Source organism: Stegodyphus dumicola, chromosome 5 (assembly GCF_044657685.1).
Source record: "Stegodyphus dumicola isolate Sdum_Otavi_A_Nest chromosome 5, ASM4465768v1".
Taxonomy (NCBI): domain Eukaryota; kingdom Metazoa; phylum Arthropoda; class Arachnida; order Araneae; family Eresidae; genus Stegodyphus; species Stegodyphus dumicola.
The window spans coordinates 202,943,049-202,965,865 of record NC_140772.1 but is presented as its reverse complement, the minus strand read 5'-3'; the positions used below and the strand labels follow the sequence as shown (position 1 = coordinate 202,965,865).

Sequence of the window (22,817 nt, the reverse complement as noted above, 5' to 3'; positions counted from 1 at the left end):
TCGATGGTTTTACTGAACCGTCATCCTCAGCTGCAAAAGCACAAATGTACGAGACAAGATACAGTCAAAAGTCTTTAATCTGGACTCGTCGGGACTTCGGCGATTCCGCATTATAGATCATCAGTTTAAATCTGGCAAGATGGCATGCAGAAATTATAAAATTAAAAATATATAACCGTAATTTATGAAATAAAGAGCAATTATGATCTAAAGGGTATCAAAATTTACAAAAGAAAAGCTTAATATTTATTTGTTTACTTTATTAAGCATTTCTTTCAGTGTAAGTTGTTTAAGTTGCTTCGTTTTATGGGCTAATACTTTCTCTTTAATTCTATAAACAGACATAATTTAATATTTTATAATTTACTTTATAAATTGCTCTAACAGAATCAAAACTCTTTTTAACATAATCGAAAGTTCAAGCTTACTTTATAAATTGCTCTAACAGTCTGTAAAAAATAATAAGCCGGATCCAATTAGAAGATTAAGGAACAATGCTATCTGCAACACTAACTGAAATAGATAATTAGATAATTTTAGCCTAGTTTATACCGTCCATTATACATTAAATGTGCATGCGTAAACACATATGTGCATGCGTAACACATTATGCGTTTATGCATGCGCAGAAAGTTTGCAGCTTTGAGGTCTGGATTATAGGTTATTCTGGATTATGGACATCCAGATTAAAGACTTTTGACTGTATAATGATTAGATAAGACAAGATAAGAAAGCCTGAACAGGAGATAAGCTACTGCCGCCATCTGTTGATGAAACCAAAACTAAAACATAATTTTTTTAAAGGCTGAAGGTAATAACTAATTGATGGAAAGAAGGGAATGACAACAGAATTTTTATAATCTCCTAAAACAAGAGTGTGCCTTTTGGTGTGTTGAGATGAGAATTCTTTAACTGCTTGATTAATAATGTTGTGTGAAAAGCCTCTGTCATTGACTATTGCTTTTAAATAATTTAGTTCTTCATCAAGGGATAGTTTAGAGGAGCAGACTCTATTGAATTTTTTACGGTGTAAATGTTATTGTCTAATAGAGTTGAAAATCTAGAAACTAAATATTTAGCTAATGGATATGAGGCAGTATGTAAATTTAATACAATAGGGCGGAAAGGAATACCACTTTTATAAATTTTGGGAAGAGCATATAATCTGGCACAATTTTCAGCTCTTATTAGACAATAACATTTACACCTTAAAAAATTCAATAGAGTTTGTAAAAAAGGTTAAAAACATTTCTCCTAGAAATTTACTCATGGTTTCTTTTGATGTAAAATCATTATTGACCAATGTTCCAGTGGAGGGTGCATTAAGATGTCTAGAAACCAGACTTCGCGAATTTCATTTCTCTTGCATCGAAATTGATGAGCTAATTTCTCTCACTCAACTCTGTTTGAAATGAACACATTTTGTTTTACATAATAAGTATTACAAGCAAACTGAGGGATTAGCCATGGGAAGCCCCTCAGTCCCATTTTGGCTGATATCTATTAGCATTATTATGAATCAAAATTGTTTGAAACTTTAAACTTCCCGATATGGTTCCGCTACATAGACGATACTTTTACCCTGTTTGAAGGTAATAAAGATGATTTAAATAAAGCTCTTTCAACAATGAATTTCATTAATCCTGCTAATCAGTTCACTTTTGAACTTGAGACTTGCAGCTCTCTTCCATTTCTGGACATTCTGGTCACACATAACACATCCAACTTCAGTACTACGATTTACCTTAAACCTTCATCAGTTTGCCTTCCACCATACTTCAAATCATGTCATCTGACTAAACAAAAGTTAGCTTCATTTTATTCCTATGTTTTCCGTGCTCTTCAAGTCTGCTCCTCCAAACTATCCCTTGATGAAGAACTAAATTATTTAAAAGCAATAGCTAATGACAGAGGCTTTTCACACAACATTATTAATCAAGCAGTTAAAAAATTCTCGTCTCAACACACCAAAAGGCACACTTTTGTTTTAGGAGATTATAAAAATTCTGTTGTCATTCCCTTCTTTCCATCAATTAGTTATAAAGTTTCACATATTTTACAGAAATGTAACTTTCATGTCATTTATTCTCCCATCAATGAGTTCCATACTCAAAGACCCCATTCTGGATATGAATTCCTGGGGTATTTACAAGATTCCTTGCCAGTGTGGTTTAATTTACATTGTCCAAACTAAGAGAGCCTTAAAATTTTGCGTTAAGCAACATGAGGCATATGTTAGAAAAAAGGAAACACAGAAGTCTTCTGTTACCCAACATTGTTGGTCCAAAAATTACACTTTCAATTTTTCTGCTGCCAAAATTATTCAAAAAAACATCTTCCATTGATAAACTGGATTTTCTAGAGGCATTTCACATTCAAAAAAATCTTTTATGTTCTGGTTAATGACCCCAATTCCAATCCATCTTTGCCTTCAGCCTTTAAAGAAATTATGTTTTAGTTCTGGTTCTCGTACATTTGTGCTTTTGCAGCTGAGGATGATGGTTCGGTAAAACCATCGAAATCAGTCCTGTGAAAATTTGAAAATATAATGCTGATTTTTGTTGTTTGACTTTTAAGTTAATATTTGTTCAGCGTGTTATTGTTATCTTAACTCCTATAATAGTTATAATTGTAATGCCTTGGGTATTCAAAAGTATTTTTTTAAATCAAAGGTCATATGTAATTGGTAAATTTTTGTATTTTCAAGTGGTACCATAATTAATTTACCCCCAGCCCAGTTAGCACGCACTAGGTGGCTGGACTTTAATTTTCTTTAAACACACCTGGAAAAGTCAGGGAATTTCATTCTGTTTTTCTAGTGGCAACCCTGTTAAATTATTTTTAATACCACAATGTAATTTTGAATAGGATCATGAATGATATCTGTTAATAATAGTTATGCAGAAAACCTATATTCTGCTTCGCTGCAGTTTGCTTTTTTTTTTTTTAATTTATTTATAGTGTGATTAATTTTTATTCTGTAATCATAATGGAAATTTATATTATTATAAAAGTTATATTATTTTGTAGAATATTTATTTAATTATGGACCTATGAATTCATCTTGGATAAGTCCTCAATTCCTTTAATATAATAAAAGGATAACTTCTGAATGCATTCTTATTATAGAAGTGTGGTCGCTTATTATACTGTGGACAGGATGATTGGATACATGTGAACTGTGCTTTGTGGTCTGCTGAAGTATTTCAACAGCAGGATGGCTCTTTACGTAATGTTTATCCAGCAATATCTAGAGGCAGATTAATGGTAAGTATTTTGTTATAAACATATACAGCTGTACCTACCAGTTCTTTCCATACAATGAAAGAGTCTTGTATTTTTATTCTTCTTTACTAATTTTCACAACAAAGCTTTCTCATTTTTATTAAAAATTCGTTTCGTGTAGTAAATTTTAAGGCATGGGTTGGACCTCTCAAATCCCACAATTTTAAGATCCGACTGTTGCCAAACAACAGAATATGGGAGAAAATAGTTTGGCAAGCTTAGTCAAACATAAACATGAGCCTCCAAGACTTGTCAATTTACTCTGCTCAAATATTGCTGTGATATCAAAGGTAGAACAAAGTTCAAACTGTAAAGAATTTACAGTCATTAATATTTCTGAATGCATTTGTAATTTTTATGTTTAATATTGTAACGTAAAACTTCAGACTAAAAATAATCCATAGTACAAGCTTGAATCTCAGCCTTCAGTGATATCTCAGTTACATTTTTCTATGAAATTCTTTCTGCTTCCATTACTGAACCATTGTTACAAATTCTTAATTTGTTGGTTGATTAATAATAGGCTAAAAGTCATTAGTGTTCATCTGGTCATCATTATTAGAGTTCCCCAAGGTTTTCCACCATAATTTCTTTCATTTCTGTATTTCTAATATTGCAGTAGGGCTTGGCAGTGTTATAGACAACTTTTTTCAACTGCTGTTGCAATGTAGGTTGTTTCTGATGCTATGTCTTTTCTTTAACTAACTTTATTTGAATGAAATAAAAGGTCAAAAGAAAAAAAAAAATTCCTGCTTATATAAATCCTTTAGTCTTACTGTTAAATCTCAGATATTTATCTGTGAAATTCTTTGTTTCATGTCTTTCTTCTCCCGTTACTAAAACATTACCACTGGTTAATTTGTTGGTTAATAAACAAGAGGCTAATAATTATAAACCTTTGTCTATTCTGTAATCTCTGTGTTTCTTGCAAGACACATTGGATCAAATGTATTTGTAACATGTTAATCCTGAGATTTTACTGTGTTAAATTTCTGTTTTCAAAAAAGCTTTTTTTTTTTTTTAATTAAATTTTAAGAATGTTTCTCTTTACCTTGCAAAGTAATTACTCTATTTTAATAAAAACTTAATATCATGTGCCCTTTAACCACGAAATGTGTGTCCTCTTCCATGAAATCTGAAAAAAAAAACAGCCTTACTTACTTCCCCTTTTAAGCCAAAATGGCAATTAAAACTTCCTCTTTTTTATACTGTACTTTTTGGTTTTGGTTAGTTCTGAAAGGTATGGTATTTTCCTTTAAAGTATGATATATCTTGAATGGGAATAATACAGCTGAATATAAGAAATAAACAGGATCATAAAACATTTGGCTCTAGAGTAACAGGTTTTGAGTTCTGATTGCTACTACCATAGTGGTAGACTGAGAATGTGCCAGACAATTGAGCAATATTAATAGATTAAATAGGTATGAGCTGTATTAATTTTTTAATTCATGATTACCAGCAAGAAAAAAGGGGGAAAATAATAAATGCAATTCATTTTATAGGGGTTAATGTCTAATTTTGTTTTTTGAAATGAGTTCATAGTAATCAATCGAAAAACATTTTTAGCTCCTTGTTTTGTGTAGTATGATAATTTAACATTCACCCGACATGGCCAAATAAGTGAAATTATCTTATTTGTAATGGAATTTAATAAAGTATTATGTTTATGCATTTACACATTAAAAATGATTTCCCCTCATTTGCTATGTCTCTTGTGAAAAATTAGCTTTTCTGCCTTAGTTGAGTGAAAATTATGAACAATCATGTTCCTTGATAACTTTAACATATTTTACAAATTGTTTCATAATAACTGACAAGGTGAAGTACAGTCGAACCTTGCTATACCTAACGTAATGGACCAGAATGACAGTTTGAGAAAAATTGATAATCTCACAAAAATGTGTAAAAATTAAATAATGAATAAAGAAAAAAGCTGATTAACATTTTCACTTCCTGCAAAAGAAATTAATAATAAATCTAATTAAAAAAATCATATTAAGACTTAATTGCAATTATTATTTCAAGCAGTTATTAAATTTGTTATTCATTCTTTTTCACTCTGTTCAAAATATTCAATAAATTCATTGGCATTTGTCCAGGTTTTGGCAGATTATGGTTTCTTTTGATTGGCAAACCATTTCAGCAATGTTTCTTCAGCATCACTATTGTAGTGTCCAACTGATTTGTATTGTTGTGTGTTCTTTGATTAATTTCATCAAGATCTTTTACTGTGCATTTATTTATAATTATTTACAAGCCTTATGCCACCTGGCATGTACATGATACAGCATACTGGTTTTCTGCCACCTGGCAGATACAATGCATTATATCATTAGCAGTAATGTGCTCGACATCTTGCCGTGTCCACTCCCTTAACATTCTATAATGCAACTAACTCTTTGTATTATGCACCTTCTGGTAAAAATCACCACAATCACCAAGGAGTCCAAAACAGTTATGCTCCATCTTTATCAACTTTTTCTTCATATCAAAATTTTTTCCATGAGCAGAAGTTAAAAAGTGTAGGGTTTTTCCCCCCTCCCCATATGGTGTCAACTGTAGATGTGAATAAACTATTTCTGACGGATATCTGTTGCATCCATTTTGTATTTTTAAAATAATGTTCATCTTATTTTGTGTGCAGAAGCTTTGCATTTACAGCTTGTGATGCGTTTGAATTTTTGTGCAACAGTGCAAAAAGTTTGGTCAAAAATGTTTTGTTGTTCTGAAAATTATGAAAAGGAAAGATACAGTACAAAGTCCGTAATCCGGACTCGCGGGACTTCGGCGATTCCAGATTATAGATCATCAATTTAAATCAAGTAATATGGCATGCAGAAATTATACAATTAAAAATATGAAACCGTACTTTATGAAATAAAGAGCAATTATGATCTGAAGAGTATCACAATTTACAAAAAAAAAAAAAAAAAAAAAAAAAAAAAAAATATTCTTTCAATGTAAGTTGTTTAAGTTGCTTCATTTTTTGTGCTAATACTTTTTCTTTAATTCTGTAAACAGACATAATTTCTTGTTCAGTTATAAAGTTCCACCTATCGGAAGCTGTATTTTCTAGATCTACAACCATGCTGCAGACTTCGCTGTTTGTTAATTGATTGATGATTGGGGCATTGTTGTCACAATGAAAAACTTCTGTTATATCATCTTCATTTATTACCACTTCTCCACATTTCTTTACAAAATCCATTAACTGGAAAATTTCACCTTTAGTTTGCGATATCCAAAAATCTTCAAATTCGCAGCTATCATCTTCATCGTCTTCACCATGAAATATGGTAGCTGGCTATAAATTATGCTAAGAATTTTTTTAATGAAGACACATCCTCCCACGATTGTGCGATTCTCCACTCAACAGATTTTATGCTAAAATATTTCAAAAAGTCTTGAATAGTCTTACCATTGTTCAAGAAATTTAACATAGATTTTCAAAATGCTACTTTATATTTGCATTTTGGCACATGCACTATTCCCATATCCATAGGCTGAATGATAGACGTACAATTTGAAGCAAAGAATAATATGGATACATTATCTTTAACTAAAAATTTATGATGCAAAAGCAAAGTTTAAAGTTATAGAAAACATTTAGCTGAAATAATTATCTCAATAGAAGCACCCTAAGATAATGTGCTGTGCAGACATAGAGGACAAAAGTTTTAAACAATTTATTAACAATATATATAAAAATAAAAATACAATAAATAAATTTGATCAATACCAGAAACTTAAATTTAAGAGTGTAACATAATCATTGTGAAAAATTACACTTAGTTAACTATTCATTAAACCCCAAGGGTTTTTCCTTTAAAGAGTATTACACTATTAATGATAGAATAAATACTCTTCTATTAATACTGGCATTCAATAGCTCACAAAAAAACATATCACAGAACAAAACTACACGATTAATTTGAATTTCACTTGACTAAATAGGTCTATGCTTTTGGTCAAGAAGGCACCTGAAAAATTAAACCTTGAATGTATTTGAGTTTGTAAATACCGCTCACTGCAGTTGCTCACGGAAAATCACAGCTTGGAAAGACATCGCCGCTAGACCTGAAAAACACTGGTATTAATGATGCCGCCTTCAGCAGTTGCTCACTAGAAACCACAACTTGAGATTTATGGCTGCTTAACCTTGGAAAGGATGCCGCCCATGGCAGTTGCTCACCGAGAACCACAACTTGAGATTTATCGCCACTTAACCTTGGAACAGGATGCCACCCACGTCAGTTGCTCACCGGGAACCACAATTGAGATTTATCGCCGCTTAAACATGGAAACAGGATGTCACCCACTGCAGTTCTTTACCGGGAACCACAACTTGAGATTCGGCACCACTTAACCTTTGAAAAACCAACATAGCTCGGAACCACAGTACTTAACCCTGGACGATAAGCATCACAAGAACATCTTCAAATGAAAGCTGGAACAGCACACCAGGAGCAATGGAAGCAAGAACAAGAAGGAGTAAGCCAGAGCGATGCGAGATATTTATACATGAAGTAGACATGACGTCATCTCACGGCAGCCAATCAGCTGTTAGCACAACTCTGCTTTCCAGATGACATAACTTCGAATTTTGTTTTTGCATCTTAATTAGGCTGGAACATTCCGTTCTTAATACAAACAGTGGCAGTCAAAACGAAGTAGAAATAATTCCTATAACCCTTTAAAATAAAAACTAAAACTCATGTAAAAGTTAGAATTATTTTGAGGAGGAGAGATGATGCAGAAAAGGGGTTACAATAAGTCATATTTACACTTTAAGTGAAGTATGCGCCAAACAGTTGTCAACAATCAGGACTATTTTTGAGTCATGTAAACCAACTAAATTCAAATATCACCGAGCCTTGGGTTATAAAATGATTTTCAAACCAATCATTCATCAATGCTTGTGTCATCCATGCTGTTTTATTTGCGCGATATAAAACAGGGAAAATCGTTACTCCTTTAAATGCTCGAGGTCGTGCATGTTTTCCGATTACAAAAAGTTTCCACTTGTGCATTCCAGCATTTGCACACGCTAAAATTGTTAGTCTCGCTTTGGAATCTTTGACACCAGTTTGAGCCTTTTCTGTAGAGTTTGCCAAGGTATATCGTGGTACATATTGCCAGAAAAGACCAGTTTCATCAGCGTTGTAAATTTGTTCTGGAGATAATTGTTCACTAGTAATGAGTTCAATGAATTCATCTGCAAATTGTTCAGCAGCTTCAGTATGAGCTGAAGCTTTTTCACCTGAAATTTGTAATTGTGTTATACCATGGCGATTTTTAAATTTGGTTAACCAACCTGTTGAATATGTGCACTCAGTGTTTAATTTCTTCATGAAATATTTTGGCTTGAGCTATTAGCATTGGACTCATCAATGGCACACCCTTGCTGCGATGCTGTCTGACTCATTCAATCACCATTTTGTCATTAACGTCACTTTTAGCATAACAAACTCTTTTTCTGTTATTCATTGCAAGTGGGGTGTTGGAATCCACAAAAAATTCCAAAAGTTCCTTTTTCTTTTTGCTTATGTCATATACAGTTGCCTTTCCAATGTAATAGTCCTCGCATAATTTTGAGACAATATGCCTTTATCCATTTTTTGCAACAATTCCACTTTTTGTTTGATGGAGATCGAAACATGCTTTTGCTTTGTAGATCCTTTGGCAGCTCCAGAATTGGAAACTCTTTTTGACATAATAGAAAGTTTGACTTCTGAATTAGTCTGAGAAAGTTCAAGCTTAATTTTTATAAAATTGCTCTAACAGTCTGCAAAAAATAATAAGCCAGATCCAATTAGAAGATTAAGTAAGAGTGCAATCTGCAACATTAACTGAAATGCCTTAGAATCAGTAATAATTTTAGCCTAGCTTATACCGTCTGTTATGCATTAAATGCGTATGTGTAAAGCATTAATAAAAAAAAAAGTTTGTGGCTTTGAGGTCCGGATTATAGATCATTCCGGATTATGGACTTTGTACTGTAATTTGTCACAAATGTTTCTTAATGTCCATTGAGACCTCAATCATTCTCTCAAGATATGTACAACTGCAACGCAAAGATTCTGTAACCGTTAAAAGAATATGTCTTGTGAAAGACCTAAAGAATGGAAAACCTTTATTCAGAGCTTAGAACTGTAAAACATTTATGCTCAAAACAAATTGATAAATATAAAAAATTTTTAAGAATTAGTTGTAAACCTGCAAGCTAAGATTCACTGCATCCTCTTTCCTTGAATAACCAAAATTTCTATCGTACTGTCAGCCTTAAGTAGAGTTCTGTTTGACAGTTCATTTGAAGAATTTCATTGAAATGAGAGAATATTCTCACCTTTTGGTTCGATAGTCATGTACACTCTATGACGTCCTAAGATATGCTTATTGTATCCACATTCTCCCTAAAGTTGAGTGTTATGATAGTGTTTGTTTAAAATAGAGGAGAAAGTAGGGGTGAAAGTAAAGTAATGTAACTTCCTTTACGGCAAATCCTAATATTCCAAACCTGTAGGATTATGAAGGTTAGTACTTTTCTTGCTAAAAGTTGCAGAAATTCTTGGAAAATACAAAACAAGTTTGAATCAAAGATGTCCATACAGTTCATTAAATCCGATTTTTATAGTCTTGAGGGTTCGCTTAACAGTATAAAATAATGTTAAATGTATAAGAAACTGGATGGGACCAAAAGATTCACTCGTTCTTTCCAGGAGTTCATTATAAGCCAGTTTTGTTTTAGTAAGGTTTGACAATAATTTTCCTCTATTTGGTACTCAGGAAAATTACTATGAAATGAGAATTTGTAATACAAAATTTTCATCACCATTTGTATCTAATGAGTGAGAAAAGGTAAAACAGCTTAACCCATGCATTCTGTCACATATGGTGCCTGCAGTCAATTTGGTGGGAATTAGTGAGGAGCTTAGCACACAAACTGAAGTGATAATTTTCTGTATTTGGAATATAAGATAGTGACTGACTGACTGATTATTTTTTGCCGTACTTCCACACAGTGTGTTTTTTCCGGCTCATTCAAATTTGCCTCATGGGTGCATCACATAGTTCTATCGGCGCATGGTATTCCAGAGGGAATGGAGGAGATGGAAAAAGGGGGGACCGAAGCATCATGCGGTCAGTAAGCAGAGCAAACATGGACAGCAAGTGGAGGTGAGCGTATTGTCCTAAGTTGAGGAGAAGATAGTATGAGATAGCCTTGAATTTATACCAAGAGGTTATATAAAATGTGTTTTAAGTTTAGCTATTCATTTGAAGAATAGTGAATAGATAAAGTTCTGTGGCTTTTGATTAAATTTTGTATGGAGGCATCTTTTTTGAGTTGTCTGAATTAGCTTCAATAATTTATGCCAGTTCCTGCATTTGAATGTGGATATAATCGAGTTAAAAATCCCAAATCTAGATTCATTTCCTAAATGATTGCAGAATTCATTAGCCAGTACTCAGAAAATATGTAGTCCCGATGTTTAAAGCAATCGTCGCACCTTTTCACATTCACAAGATGCATATGTAACTCAACTTTGAAAATGTGTAATGGAAAGGAAAATTATTCATGAAGTACTCTTGAAAGTTATGAAAATAATCATGTAGTATCAGAAATGATGTCAACTAAGGTAAAATGGTAATGCTGCATGTGTTTAAGTCTTTAAACTTTTCATAATATTTCTACATGCTTTGCATGATTAATTACTTGCACTGACTGCCAAGAAGCCAACATTAGTCTCTGCGACTTTTTTAGAATGCAAATAGAAAGAAAATGGGCATTTTGTCCTGCCTTTCCCCTTTTTTAACGGGTATTTACAATTTTTACCCTTGTATAATGCAAGCATTAGTCAGTTTCTCTTAGAAATAAAGCTGCTGTAATTATTTTAACAGCTTATATACGTGTATTTCATAACTTGTATCACATAAAAGTACTTAATGATTCCATGCATCTTTGTTTTTCAGCTTAGTAGTTTCAGGGTTCACACCCCCATGTTTGTGTGTAATTTTAGTTTTTACGAAATTATCCACTTATTGCACATTTTCATCATCATTTCACTTTTTTCCTTTAAACTGTTTATGATTTCATCAAAATATAGGTATGCTAATGGAAATGCTGTAATGATGTAAATATTTATAGCCAGTAGTTCAGTAATTTTCGTAAGTGTCATAAATTAATTCTTGTCTCTATTATCTAAAATTGCAGTAATACAAAAATTATTTATAGCACTGTGAATTTTGCAACCAACTTGGAGCTACTGTTGGATGTTGTGTTAGAGGTTGTCCAGCTAACTACCATTTCTATTGTGCTAGAAAGGACGAAGCTGTGTTACAGGAAGACAGAAAAGTATTCTGTGCACTGCACAAAGATTATGTTGATGAAAGGGTAAAATGTTTTTAGTCATCTTATATTTTCTGTATTTTTCGGCTATACTTTTTTTCATATTAAGAGAATTATACTGCATATGTAAATATATAATAAATAACCAGGATATAATAATTAAATTAAAATTGATGATTAACAGTCTAACAGGAAAAACAAAATTGCTTCATTTTTGTTTGTTTTTTATGTTTATTCCTGTTAGACTGTTAACCAGCAACTTTAATTTAATTATCATAATTTAAGTAATTTTTCAATGTACTATGCAACAAATTTATAATCTTAGTTTTGAAATTTCTAAACCTTTGTTGTGTGTAAGATAAAAAAATTATGTAAATCAAAATTCCTATTTAAATTTGCAATAGCCCCTTAATTCTTTTGAATATTGGTATTTCCCCTTTATGTTCTAAAGATCGTAATTGCTTGTAATAAACCTCTCTGGACTGCATTATTTCAAGATATATCTGAATTAAGATTTTGTTCTGAACACAACATGCTTTGCTTTTGCTTCTCTGCCTCCTATACTGCTGATGCATTGATCTCTTCTTACTGCAGTGATATCAAAAATATAAATGTCAGTTTGATTAATGTGTTGTGACCGCAAATGTTAAATAAAAATAAAATTGAATATTTAAATGTACTGCGAATGCATCTTATCGCATCTACAGGACTTAATATATTTCTAAGTATCATCAACATCTACGTACTAAATGTTGCTACTTTATTACATGCAGTTGACAAGGATATCATCTGCCTTGGTAAATCCCTGTCTTAAAGTAGACTTTATGTATAGCATATCTGCAAAACAACTGGTTTATTTTCTTCTGAAATTCAAAATTTTTCATCAACATGTCGTCTGCATAATGTTTCAGGCAGCTTTTCAAATCCTCACTTATGGGATAAATTCAAGCCAGTGTATATATAGTAAAAGAAGGGGAAAATATGCCTGAATCATTAAAGTGATTTTGTAAGTCTTAAAGGACAGCATTTGAGTACTTCAAAACTTAAAGCAGAATATTTCAAATATCCTACACAGTAACACAACAGTGTATCAGCATTCCAAATCCTTTCAACTACATCATTTCAAAATTAATCCAGCATCTCTTTATAATAAGATGATTTTTCTGAAAACAACTTTCCTTAATTTACTTTCCTGTATAAATGTGAGATAAAAGTATGTAAAACAAAATTGTAACTTAAATTTGCTATAGTCCTTAATTCTGCATTTTAATTTGAATATTTCCACCTTTCCATTCTTTACGTAATGATGAAGTAGCTAATTTGGAACTTATCCAACCAAAACCATTTGACAGTCCTCTAGACTATCATTTGAATGTGTCACACTTATCCATTTGCTTCCAACTAGCATACTGCAACTTACTTTTGTATATCATCCATTGTCTGAAAGTTGGGTGTATATTGCACCCATGATGACATATATCTATATGATACCATGAAAAACCAAAATTGAAGAATATCAGCATTCACCAAATATGTCGGTGAAAGATCGAATATTGCATTACAATCTTGTACATTCAGACCCTCACCAGTGGATGTTGACAATTACAGATATGCTCTGGTGTAGGTCAAAAAGAGAGAGTAGACAAAGAAGCGACTGGCTGTTTCCCGCCGAATCCTTTGTTCTGGTGGGAGTCAGTTTTATGCAAGGTTTGATGGTGCAAGCAATATTTTCTAATTTTTTTTTCCCAATACCCTAATTTATACTAAATGAATACTGCAGTGAATTGTGATTGTTTTCTTGAAAAGTTAAAAGCATTAATTACGGGTAAACGAGAAGACAATTGTTTTTATTTTTCTCAAGAAAAGTACTCTAAAATACTTTCTGAAGTGGTTTCTGCTAAAACTAAGTGCAACACATCTTTGAATCACAGATGATTAAAACGTTTTGACATTTTAAAAATTAATGATGGAGAGAAGTTAACTGTACCATTAAAACCAGGAGAAACGAATATATGGTATTATGCTACCAATGAGGAATTGTTCAGTATACTATATGAAACTCGCAATTTGAAACAGAACATATGAACTATATGAAACAGAAATTTAAAAGTAACCCTTAAACAGACTTCCTTAATGAACACCACAGGTCTAATTGTTATATTAAGTTATTTATAGGTAATTATTTGTATGATAGTTTTGTGTAGACTCATAAAATCATAACTAACTATATTAATTTCTTTTTAAATAAATTTTTGTGACTCATATACTTTTTCATAGGAAAAAAAAAAATAAATTTCTTACTGCATATGAATTTATAAACTGTACTTGTTTACATACCCATTTAATTATCCTGTATCCAAATAGGACCTTATTCTAACTTAATGAGTGTATGAAACATGTGCATTCTTTTACTATAGACCTAGTATTTCTCTTCCCTCTCCCATGATTCTTTGTATTTATTTAGTTAATTGTAGTAAATATCGTATCTGATTTCACTGAGGTTATGCCTTGAAGTATAAAAACTATAATATTTTCATTCAAATGCAATATGAGCATAACATGGCAACATGATGTGCTGTCAATATAGTATTGCATACATTCCAGATATCAAGAAAACTCAAAGCTGAGCTATAACTTTATATATATTTGTGTTTTCTCTGTCTTTCTTGCTTTCCAGGCATTTTTGAAGAATTAAATACAAATGTATGTATGGTTTTGAAACATTGCTGTTTTATTAAATCAACACTCTGTTTGATGATATTTTACAAATTTATTTATTAATGTTGTACTGTTTCTTATGAGTATGATATTTTGTAAAACATTCATCCTTGTGAAGTGAAAAAAGACAGAATTGACATTTATATCTTGTTTTGCTTCTTTTTGTTCATTTAGCTGCAGATTTTTTTGCATGGTATTTTTAAGGATATTTTTCTTTTCTTTCCCAACACTTTGCTTAAGGATATGCTGCTTCATGTGTCCAAACAATTAACATAGTGGATCTATTTTTGGAGTTCTTCTAGTTGGTTGAATCAGTAGATAGTACTTACATATAATGGTAACAAGAAATAAACCCAATACATATAAAAATGAAAAACTATTGCAGAGTAATAAGAATTCAAGCAAAAATGTAATTCTTTGTGGTCCATCCTAGGATTTCAGCATGGTAAAATGTAAATTTATGTAGTTTGCCCGTTAAGGTTAAATACTGAATCTTTAATTATCATGATTGTGCGTTGTAATTATGTTGAGAGATCTTTCATACTGTAACATTCTGGTAAGAATTCAAAGGAAGAAACCTGAGGCATAAAAAAACTTCTTGAATACATTAATGATACTTATAAATAAACAAAAATTCAAAGGAAGAAACTTGAGGCATTAAAAAACTTCTTGAATACAGTAATGATACTTTTAATTAAAGAGAAAACTTTTGAATGAAACTTGTGTGAAGGGGGACTTAAAAATTTTAGAAGTTATTTAAAATTGCCCCATATCACTTCATTCACAATTCTATATTTTTACATGGTTTTAAATAAAATTCCAGTTTCTCAGATTTCTTCTTCTTTTTAGATCAAGCAAAATAAAATGCTTATTCACAAAAATGAGAACAGAATGAATAAAATATTTATTCTATTTAATGTCTTTGTTCCTTAAATCATCACCCTTATTAAAAAAAGGCTTTTAAATTCTCTAAAATTTCAGAAATGCAAAGGTTACAACCCGCTACTTAATTATTCATAACATGAATTTTAATAACAAATCATTGATTTTGAATCTCAACCAAAAGGTAACGGAGGCCTTACATGAAATTCATTCTAATACTAACATTATAATTTCTAAAGCTGATAAGGATGGACAGATTATTGTAATAGACAAACAAGCATATAAATGAAGGTCCATACTACTCGATCCTTAAAGATCTTTCAACTTGTGACCTCATGAAAGTCAAAAGAGCTGTTAAATCTTCACATATACTCCCAACACGGTTTTAAAATCACTTATTGCACCTATTGTTACGAAGCGATTAACGATACTAATGCGTAGTTTGAAAGGCTTGTAATAACTTGACGTTTCTTGTTCGAATGCTAATTTTGTTTCGACGAATTTGCATCAGTGGTAAATTTGATCTTGATTTGGATACAAAAAATTCATGACAATATCTTTCATTTATATTTAATAAAAGCACCAAAATATATCACAGCAATACACATACATCGCAATGGCGAACCACAGTTACATAATGTAAAAAACACAGAATTCTTTTGGCGCAACAGCGCCCTCTATACTATGAAAAGTTCCAACACACCCCACCTGTGCTCTTACCTGTGCTCTTTTAAGAGCACATTAAATTTACATATCAATAATATATTTAGATATAATCAAAAATCAATATGCACAAATTAATACTGAAAACTACATTGCAAATTTAATGCAATACATAAAACAAACATATATATATATATAACTTTAAACTTCAAAAGGATAGATTAATTGGACGGGTCTTCGATAAAGTCCTTGAGAAGTACGAATCAAACATGAACGCACATACCCATCCCTACCTTTATAAACTTCTTCTATAATTCCAATAGGCCATAAAAATTTTGATTTCGTCGACCCCTCCAGCAATACAACCTCACCCTTTTTAAGATTCCTTTCAGGAGGTGGATTTAGAAAAGTATGCGCAGACCGTAATTTGAGGAGATAATTCTCCTTCCACTTTTTCCAAATTTGATTCAAAAGATTAGTTTGATACAGTTTTCTCCTAGTCAAAGTCTGCCTGTTCAATGGTTCATTCCTGAAAAGGTCGACGAAATGTACAGGATAAGAAATATTTTCTTGCCCTGGAAACAAGAAATGGGCAGGTGTAAGAGCTTCTGGCTCTTTTATTTCATTATGGACATAAGTAAGAGGTCTATGATTTAAAACTAACTCAATTTTATTAAATTAATTAATTTTTTTTAAATTTTATTAAATTATTTATTTATTTTATTTAATTATTTATTTAAAATTTATTAATTTTATTAAATTATTTATTTAAATTTTATTAAATTATTTATTTAAAACTAACTCAATTTCTGATAGAATAGTCATCATTTCCTCAAAGTTAAGAAGAGCCCTTCCGAGAACCTTTCTCAAAGGATCTTTGATACTTTTCATAAGCCTTTCGTAAAAACCACCCCACCAAGGCGCGTGACGCGCAATATATTGCGAAGTTATGCCGTTTATTGATATGAAATCTTTCAATTTAGAATCTATTATAATTTTTGCTAATTCTTTAAGAATTTCATTAGTGGCTCTAAAGCTCTTAGCATTGTCAGAAATGATAACTTTACAATTTCCTCTCCTAGCTAAAAATCTCCTTAATGACAAAGTAAAATTTTTTGTTGACATATTTGTGATTAATTCTATGTGCACAGCTCTAGTAACACTGCATGTAAATAATGTTATGTAAGCCTTTTGAGGCACATCCTTTCCTGATTTTATTAAAATTGGCTAGTGAAATCTACACCAGTTACAGTAAAAGGAGGGTTTTCAGTAATTCTACTTTTAGGTAGTTGACTAGTTATTTGTTTAGCTGGTTTCAACTTATACTTTCGACAAATTAGGCAGTTACCTAATACTCTTTTTATAATTTGTCTACCTTGTGGAATCCAAAATCTAGACCTAATTTTGGCTAGCGTAAATGTAACTCCACCATGAAAAATTTTATTATGTTCTCGAATAATAATTAACTCTGTAAATTTAGAGTGCTTAGGAAGAAGTATAGAATGAGCTTCATCCTTTGTAAACGCTCCTTGTTCTAACCTTCCTTTTATGCGCAATACACCACAACTGTCGAGAAATGGGGCTAAATTTGAAAGTGGTGAGATTTTAGGAATCGATTTACCATTTTTAAGGTTCCGTAATTCTAAGTTGAACTCTATGTTTTGCTCATGTTTTATCCAGTCTATTTCAGCATTTTGAAGTTCTTCTGCTGTGAGGGGACCTGCAATCGTTTGTCGTTTTTGAAGTTTATTAAAAAAACTGTTTAACTAGTGCAGTTACTCTTAGTACCTTTAACAAACAACTATATTTCCTTAAATCTAAAATAAATTTCGAATTTTCTACCAAACAGTTATTTTGCACTGTACTTTCAAATTCTTTTTTTAGCTCTAAGTCTACGTCTGTAGATTTTAAGTTCTCTCTTTCAGTAGGCCAGTATTCAGGTGATCGGCTTAGCCATGGTGGACCTTGCCACCAAAGATGGTTTGTAGCTAAATTTGCTGCAGAAATTCCTCTGGACAAGATATCTGCAGGGTTATCCTTACCAGGGCAATGAGCCCAATTATTGGTATCTGATAAAGATTGAATTTCTTCTATTCTATTTTTTACGAAAGTTTTGTATTTACTAGCTTGTCCCTTAATCCAACATAATGTAATCATCGAGTCGGTCCAAAAATAACTAGAAGTATTAAATTTAAGACATTTACTTACTTGATGGACTAATCTTGCGGGCAATAAAGCTCCCATTAATTCCAGTCTTGGTAATGTAAGACCTTTCAGAGGAGGTACACGACTTTTAGAACAAATAAAACTGATATTTATCCTCCCATATTCAGATATAGCTCTTAAATACAATGCAGTTCCATAGGCTAAAAGAGATGAATCTGAAAAAGAATGAATTTCGAATGAAATAAATTTACAGTTCAAATTTGAAAAATAACATCTAGGAGTCTGGAGATCTTCCAAGTGTTCGATTTCACTGCACCACAACTGCCACTTGTGATCCAGTGACGATGGAAGTTTATCATCCCAGTCTATGTCATGACTCCACAGTTCCTGTAGAATGCACTTCAGCTTTATGATGAAAGGCCCAAGAAATCCGATAGGATCATAAATATGACCCACTACTCGAAGAATAAACCTTTTCGAAGCAGTTCCGTTCTTGACAAACTTTGATAATTCTTTTACGTTAAAAGATATACTGTCCGCATCTGGATCCCAAACTAGACCCAACACCTTGGATGGTGAATCAAGTCCCATACTTGAGCTCCTTTCCTCAGCGATGTCGAACTCAGCATCTTTCCACAGTTTACGCAGTTTCATGGAATTGGTTTTCCATTTTCGTAATATCATGCCGCATCTTTTGAGAATTTCTACACTTTCAGTCGTAATTTTCAAAGCCGCTTGCAAGTCTTCTTCGCCTCCAATCAAATTGTCGACATAAAACCATTCTGATAGTAATTTGCAAGTATCAGGAAATTCTTGTTTACATTTATCAAAATGATATTTCAGAGTTGCAGCTAATAAATATGGACTTGGTGTTAGTCCAAAAAAAACTCTACTAAAGTTCATTTCTTGATATGAATTAGAACCGATATCATCAGTCCAGAAGAATCTAGTAAATTTTCTATCACTAGGATCGATCAAAATTTGTAGATACGCTTGCTTTATATCCGCTGTGAAGGCGATTGTATTTTGTCGAAACTTTAAAATCATTTCAAATAGATTTGGATACAAGTTTAGTCCTTTAAATAAACAATCATTAATTGAAAGTTGTCCTCTTTCATGAGAAGAACCATCAAACACGATTCGAAGTCGACTAGTAGATTTGTCCTCGCAAATGACAGCGTGGTGGGGTAAGTAGAATGATTGCTCAGAATATGACACTTCAGTATCTTACGACGAATTCTCAATGATACCTTCCTTACGATAATCACCAATTACCTTTTTGTAATCCTCATAAAAAGCTGTATCATTTCTAAATCTCCTAACCAGACCATCGAAACGTTTCCGAGCCACTTCTCTATTATTTGCTAATTTCTCCTGCATACCTGGTTTCCACGGCAACTTTACACAATACCTTCCATCTACGAACTCAACAGAATTATTAAATTTATCAAGTATCTCCTGTTCCACTAAAGTCGAACACTCAGCTTCCTTGTTTTTAATGCCTAAACTTTCCAGTTCCCAGAAACACCTGAGTTCAGCTGATACAGTGCTTTGATCACCTAAAACTAAGTTTACAGCAGCCATTTTACTCATATCACCACAATTTCCCTGCAAGGACCATCCAAGTTCTGTGTTTACAGCTACCAAAGACGTATTTAACCTTTCAAAACCTTTTGTCAACTTCCAATAAAAATCTATACCTATTAACAAGGAAATTTCGTTATCATCTGACGCTTGATTACAACCCCACGTTAAAGTTAATCCCTTGGCTTCCATTTCAGCTCTTGTATGCTTATTCGGCAAATTAATCGCAGCCCTCAAAATTTCATCTGTTTCCAACGCCTGTATTACGACTTCTTTTCCATCTAAAACATTTCACAATCTCACTTCAACTCTGCGACATGTTTGCAACGTAGGATCCTTTGCTCCGAATGAATAAATCTTTAATGTTTCTGACCCTAGACATTTTAATCCCAACTTCATAGAAACATTTCTTTTAATAAAACTCTTCTCACTACCGTTATCAAACATTGCAATAACTGTACCTGACGACTTACGACCAACAATTTCTGTCCTAACACACTGCAATAAAATCACATTCCTATCATTTACAACTGAATTTCCAATTCCTTTGGTTTTTCTTCTTCCGGTTTTGAATTAGATTTACACTTGCTAGAATTTTCAAATTTAAAACAAATAGCTTTGGCGTGTCTACCAAAGCAGAATGAACACTGTTTAGCATTACATTTTTTCACAAAACAGTTTGTGTTACAACATAACAGACATCTCTTTTCCTTAATTAATTTATCCCTTTTTTGCTGTACAGTCATGTTTTCACATTCAGTCTTACAGTGACCTTGACCGCTGAATAAACAAACTTCGGAAGTTTTCGCCATAAATTCTGTTACTGACGCGTGTTGATTATTGCGACTCAGAGGGAAGTTTCGTTTCTGATTTCGAAAATTGTTTTGTTTGTGTTGGTTAGACTGAAAATTATTATATGAAGATACATTATTAGAACTAATACGGAATGCCTTTTCTCTTGCACTAATAGCATTATGTAAAAACTTCATCAATTCCTGTAAATCATGACAATTATTTATATTTTGCTTCGAAAATTCAAGAGTCAATTCTACTGGTAGATTTTTTAGTATTATGTTAATCAGTATTGTTGTGTATGTTTCCGATTTGACATTTAATTCCTCTAAACATCTAATTTGAGTTTGGGCTTCAAAATAAAAGTTACGAAGAGCCTGAGTGTGAGAAGCATTTTTTACAGGTGCTAGATTTAATAAATTTGACAAGTGAGCATTTATTAAAATGTCTCTTTGGCCAAATGTTTCAGAAATTAATTTAATAGCCTGTTTATAATTCTCTGGAGTAATTGAGAATCCTTTAAGGCTAGCTAAGGCTTTACCACCTAATAACGACTTTAAATAGCAAAATTTGTCAACCTCAGTTAAATTAGAATTATTATGTACAGAATTCTCAAACTGATTCCAAAAATCTAAATATTCTGAAGGCTCACCATAGAATCGAGGAAGCGAAAGTTTAGGAAGTTTAGTTCTGTTTCGTAAAGTTTTATTTTCTACGTGAACATTTTCTGGATTTACTGTTTGTTCACCTAACTGATATGGAACTTTTCCAATTGATTTAATTTTGTTTTGCAACTTTACTTTAACTGGTATTATTTTTTCGTTATATTCATCTACTGTGTTAATTTCATCCTTAATTTCTTGTTCTTCTTTCAACAATTCATCAATGTCACTATTTAGTATGTTAATAATTTCAATTTTACTATTCAACTGTTCTAAATATGAATCACATACATCTATATCAATATCTGATTCATTCAAATATATGTTTATTTTTTCTACTAACTTTAAAGTTTGTTCACGATGTGTGTCACGCTTAGTTCGAAGCTTTAACAATTTAGCCATTTTCACAGTTTCTAGCAACAAATTTTACCCCTCAAATACTTTAACAATAAATTCTAATTCTAGAATTCTAAGAAAACAAACTGTAATTTTCAACAACAAATCACACTTCAAGCATTAACAACAAATTCTAATTCTAAGAAAGCACAACATTTTCTTACTTGCAAATACCAATGCAAATATTCAGTAAATGCGAAACCTAAAGTTGTAAATTTTTACCAAACAACATCAAACAACGCTACTACTTCAACAAGTACAAAATATTCTATTCAACCAAATTTTCAACAAAACTATTTACTCACCCCACCATTACGATAATTCCCGGCGACAGCACCACATGTTACGAAGCGATTAACGATACTAATGCTTAGTTCGAAAGGCTAGTAATAACTTGACGATTCTTGTTCGAACGCTAATTTTGTTTCGACGAATTTGCATCAGTGGTAAATTTGATCTTGATTTGGATACAAAAAATTCATGACAATATCTCATTTATATTTAATGAAAGCACCAAAATATATCACAGCAATACACATACATCGCAATGGCGAACCACAGTTACATAATGTAAAAAACACAGAATTCTTTTGGCGCAACAGCGCCCTCTATACTATGAAAAGTTCCAACACCTATTGCCAGCTGTGCTAGGTTTAATGCTCTCCTCCGAGTTGGTATTCCTTTTCAATTTATAGTTTCCAACTTAGGAATGGCATGATATCCTTTGGCCAAATATTTAGTTTCCAGATTTTTCTCCTTTATTTTCTAATAATATTCACTCTGTAGAAAATTCATTTGAAAACATCGATAAATGTAAAAGATATTTTACCCCTGCTTTCCATTATGGTTTCTTTTGATGTTGAATCACTGTTTACTAATATTCCAGTTGAACGGGCACTAAAATGTCTTGAAGCTATGCTACACGAATTCAATTTCACACATACAAAAATTCAAGAGTTAATTTCTGTTATTGAAGTGTCTTTGAGTCAAAACCACTTTGTTTCCCAAAATGAATATTTTCGCCAAATTGAAGGATTCGCTATTCTCTGAGCCGTGTATTTGCTGACAATTACGTGCACTATTTTAAGGTCAAACTATTTGAGAAGCTTTTCATTTCTGGATTTACTCCGTAGATACCACTTTTGTGCTTTTTGATGGTAATGAATAAGATTTATCTCAGATTTTATTTGTTACAAATTTGATTGATCCTGCCATCCAGTTTACTTTTGATACTAATCCTTCAGTTCCTTGATATTCTTATAATTCACCATGAATCTGATTTCAGTACTGTTTTCTGTAAACCCTTTTCTGTTTGTTTA

General features: G+C 32.1%; 1 protein-coding gene across 3 annotated transcripts in view; it reads left to right on the top strand.

Moving 5' to 3' along the window:
* Positions 1-22,817, top strand: part of trx (histone lysine N-methyltransferase trithorax) — a 215,579-nt gene that overhangs the window by 110,407 nt on the left and 82,355 nt on the right. For all 3 annotated transcript variants that reach the window (XR_015041387.1, XM_085817559.1, XM_085817560.1), the window contains 2 exons: positions 3,130-3,267; positions 11,522-11,680. Coding sequence is in view for 2 of the 3 variants with exons in the window: in XM_085817559.1 (XP_085673685.1) it covers positions 3,130-3,267; positions 11,522-11,680 (297 nt within the window). In the remaining variant the exon portion in view is untranslated. The remainder of the gene's footprint in view (positions 1-3,129; positions 3,268-11,521; positions 11,681-22,817) is intronic.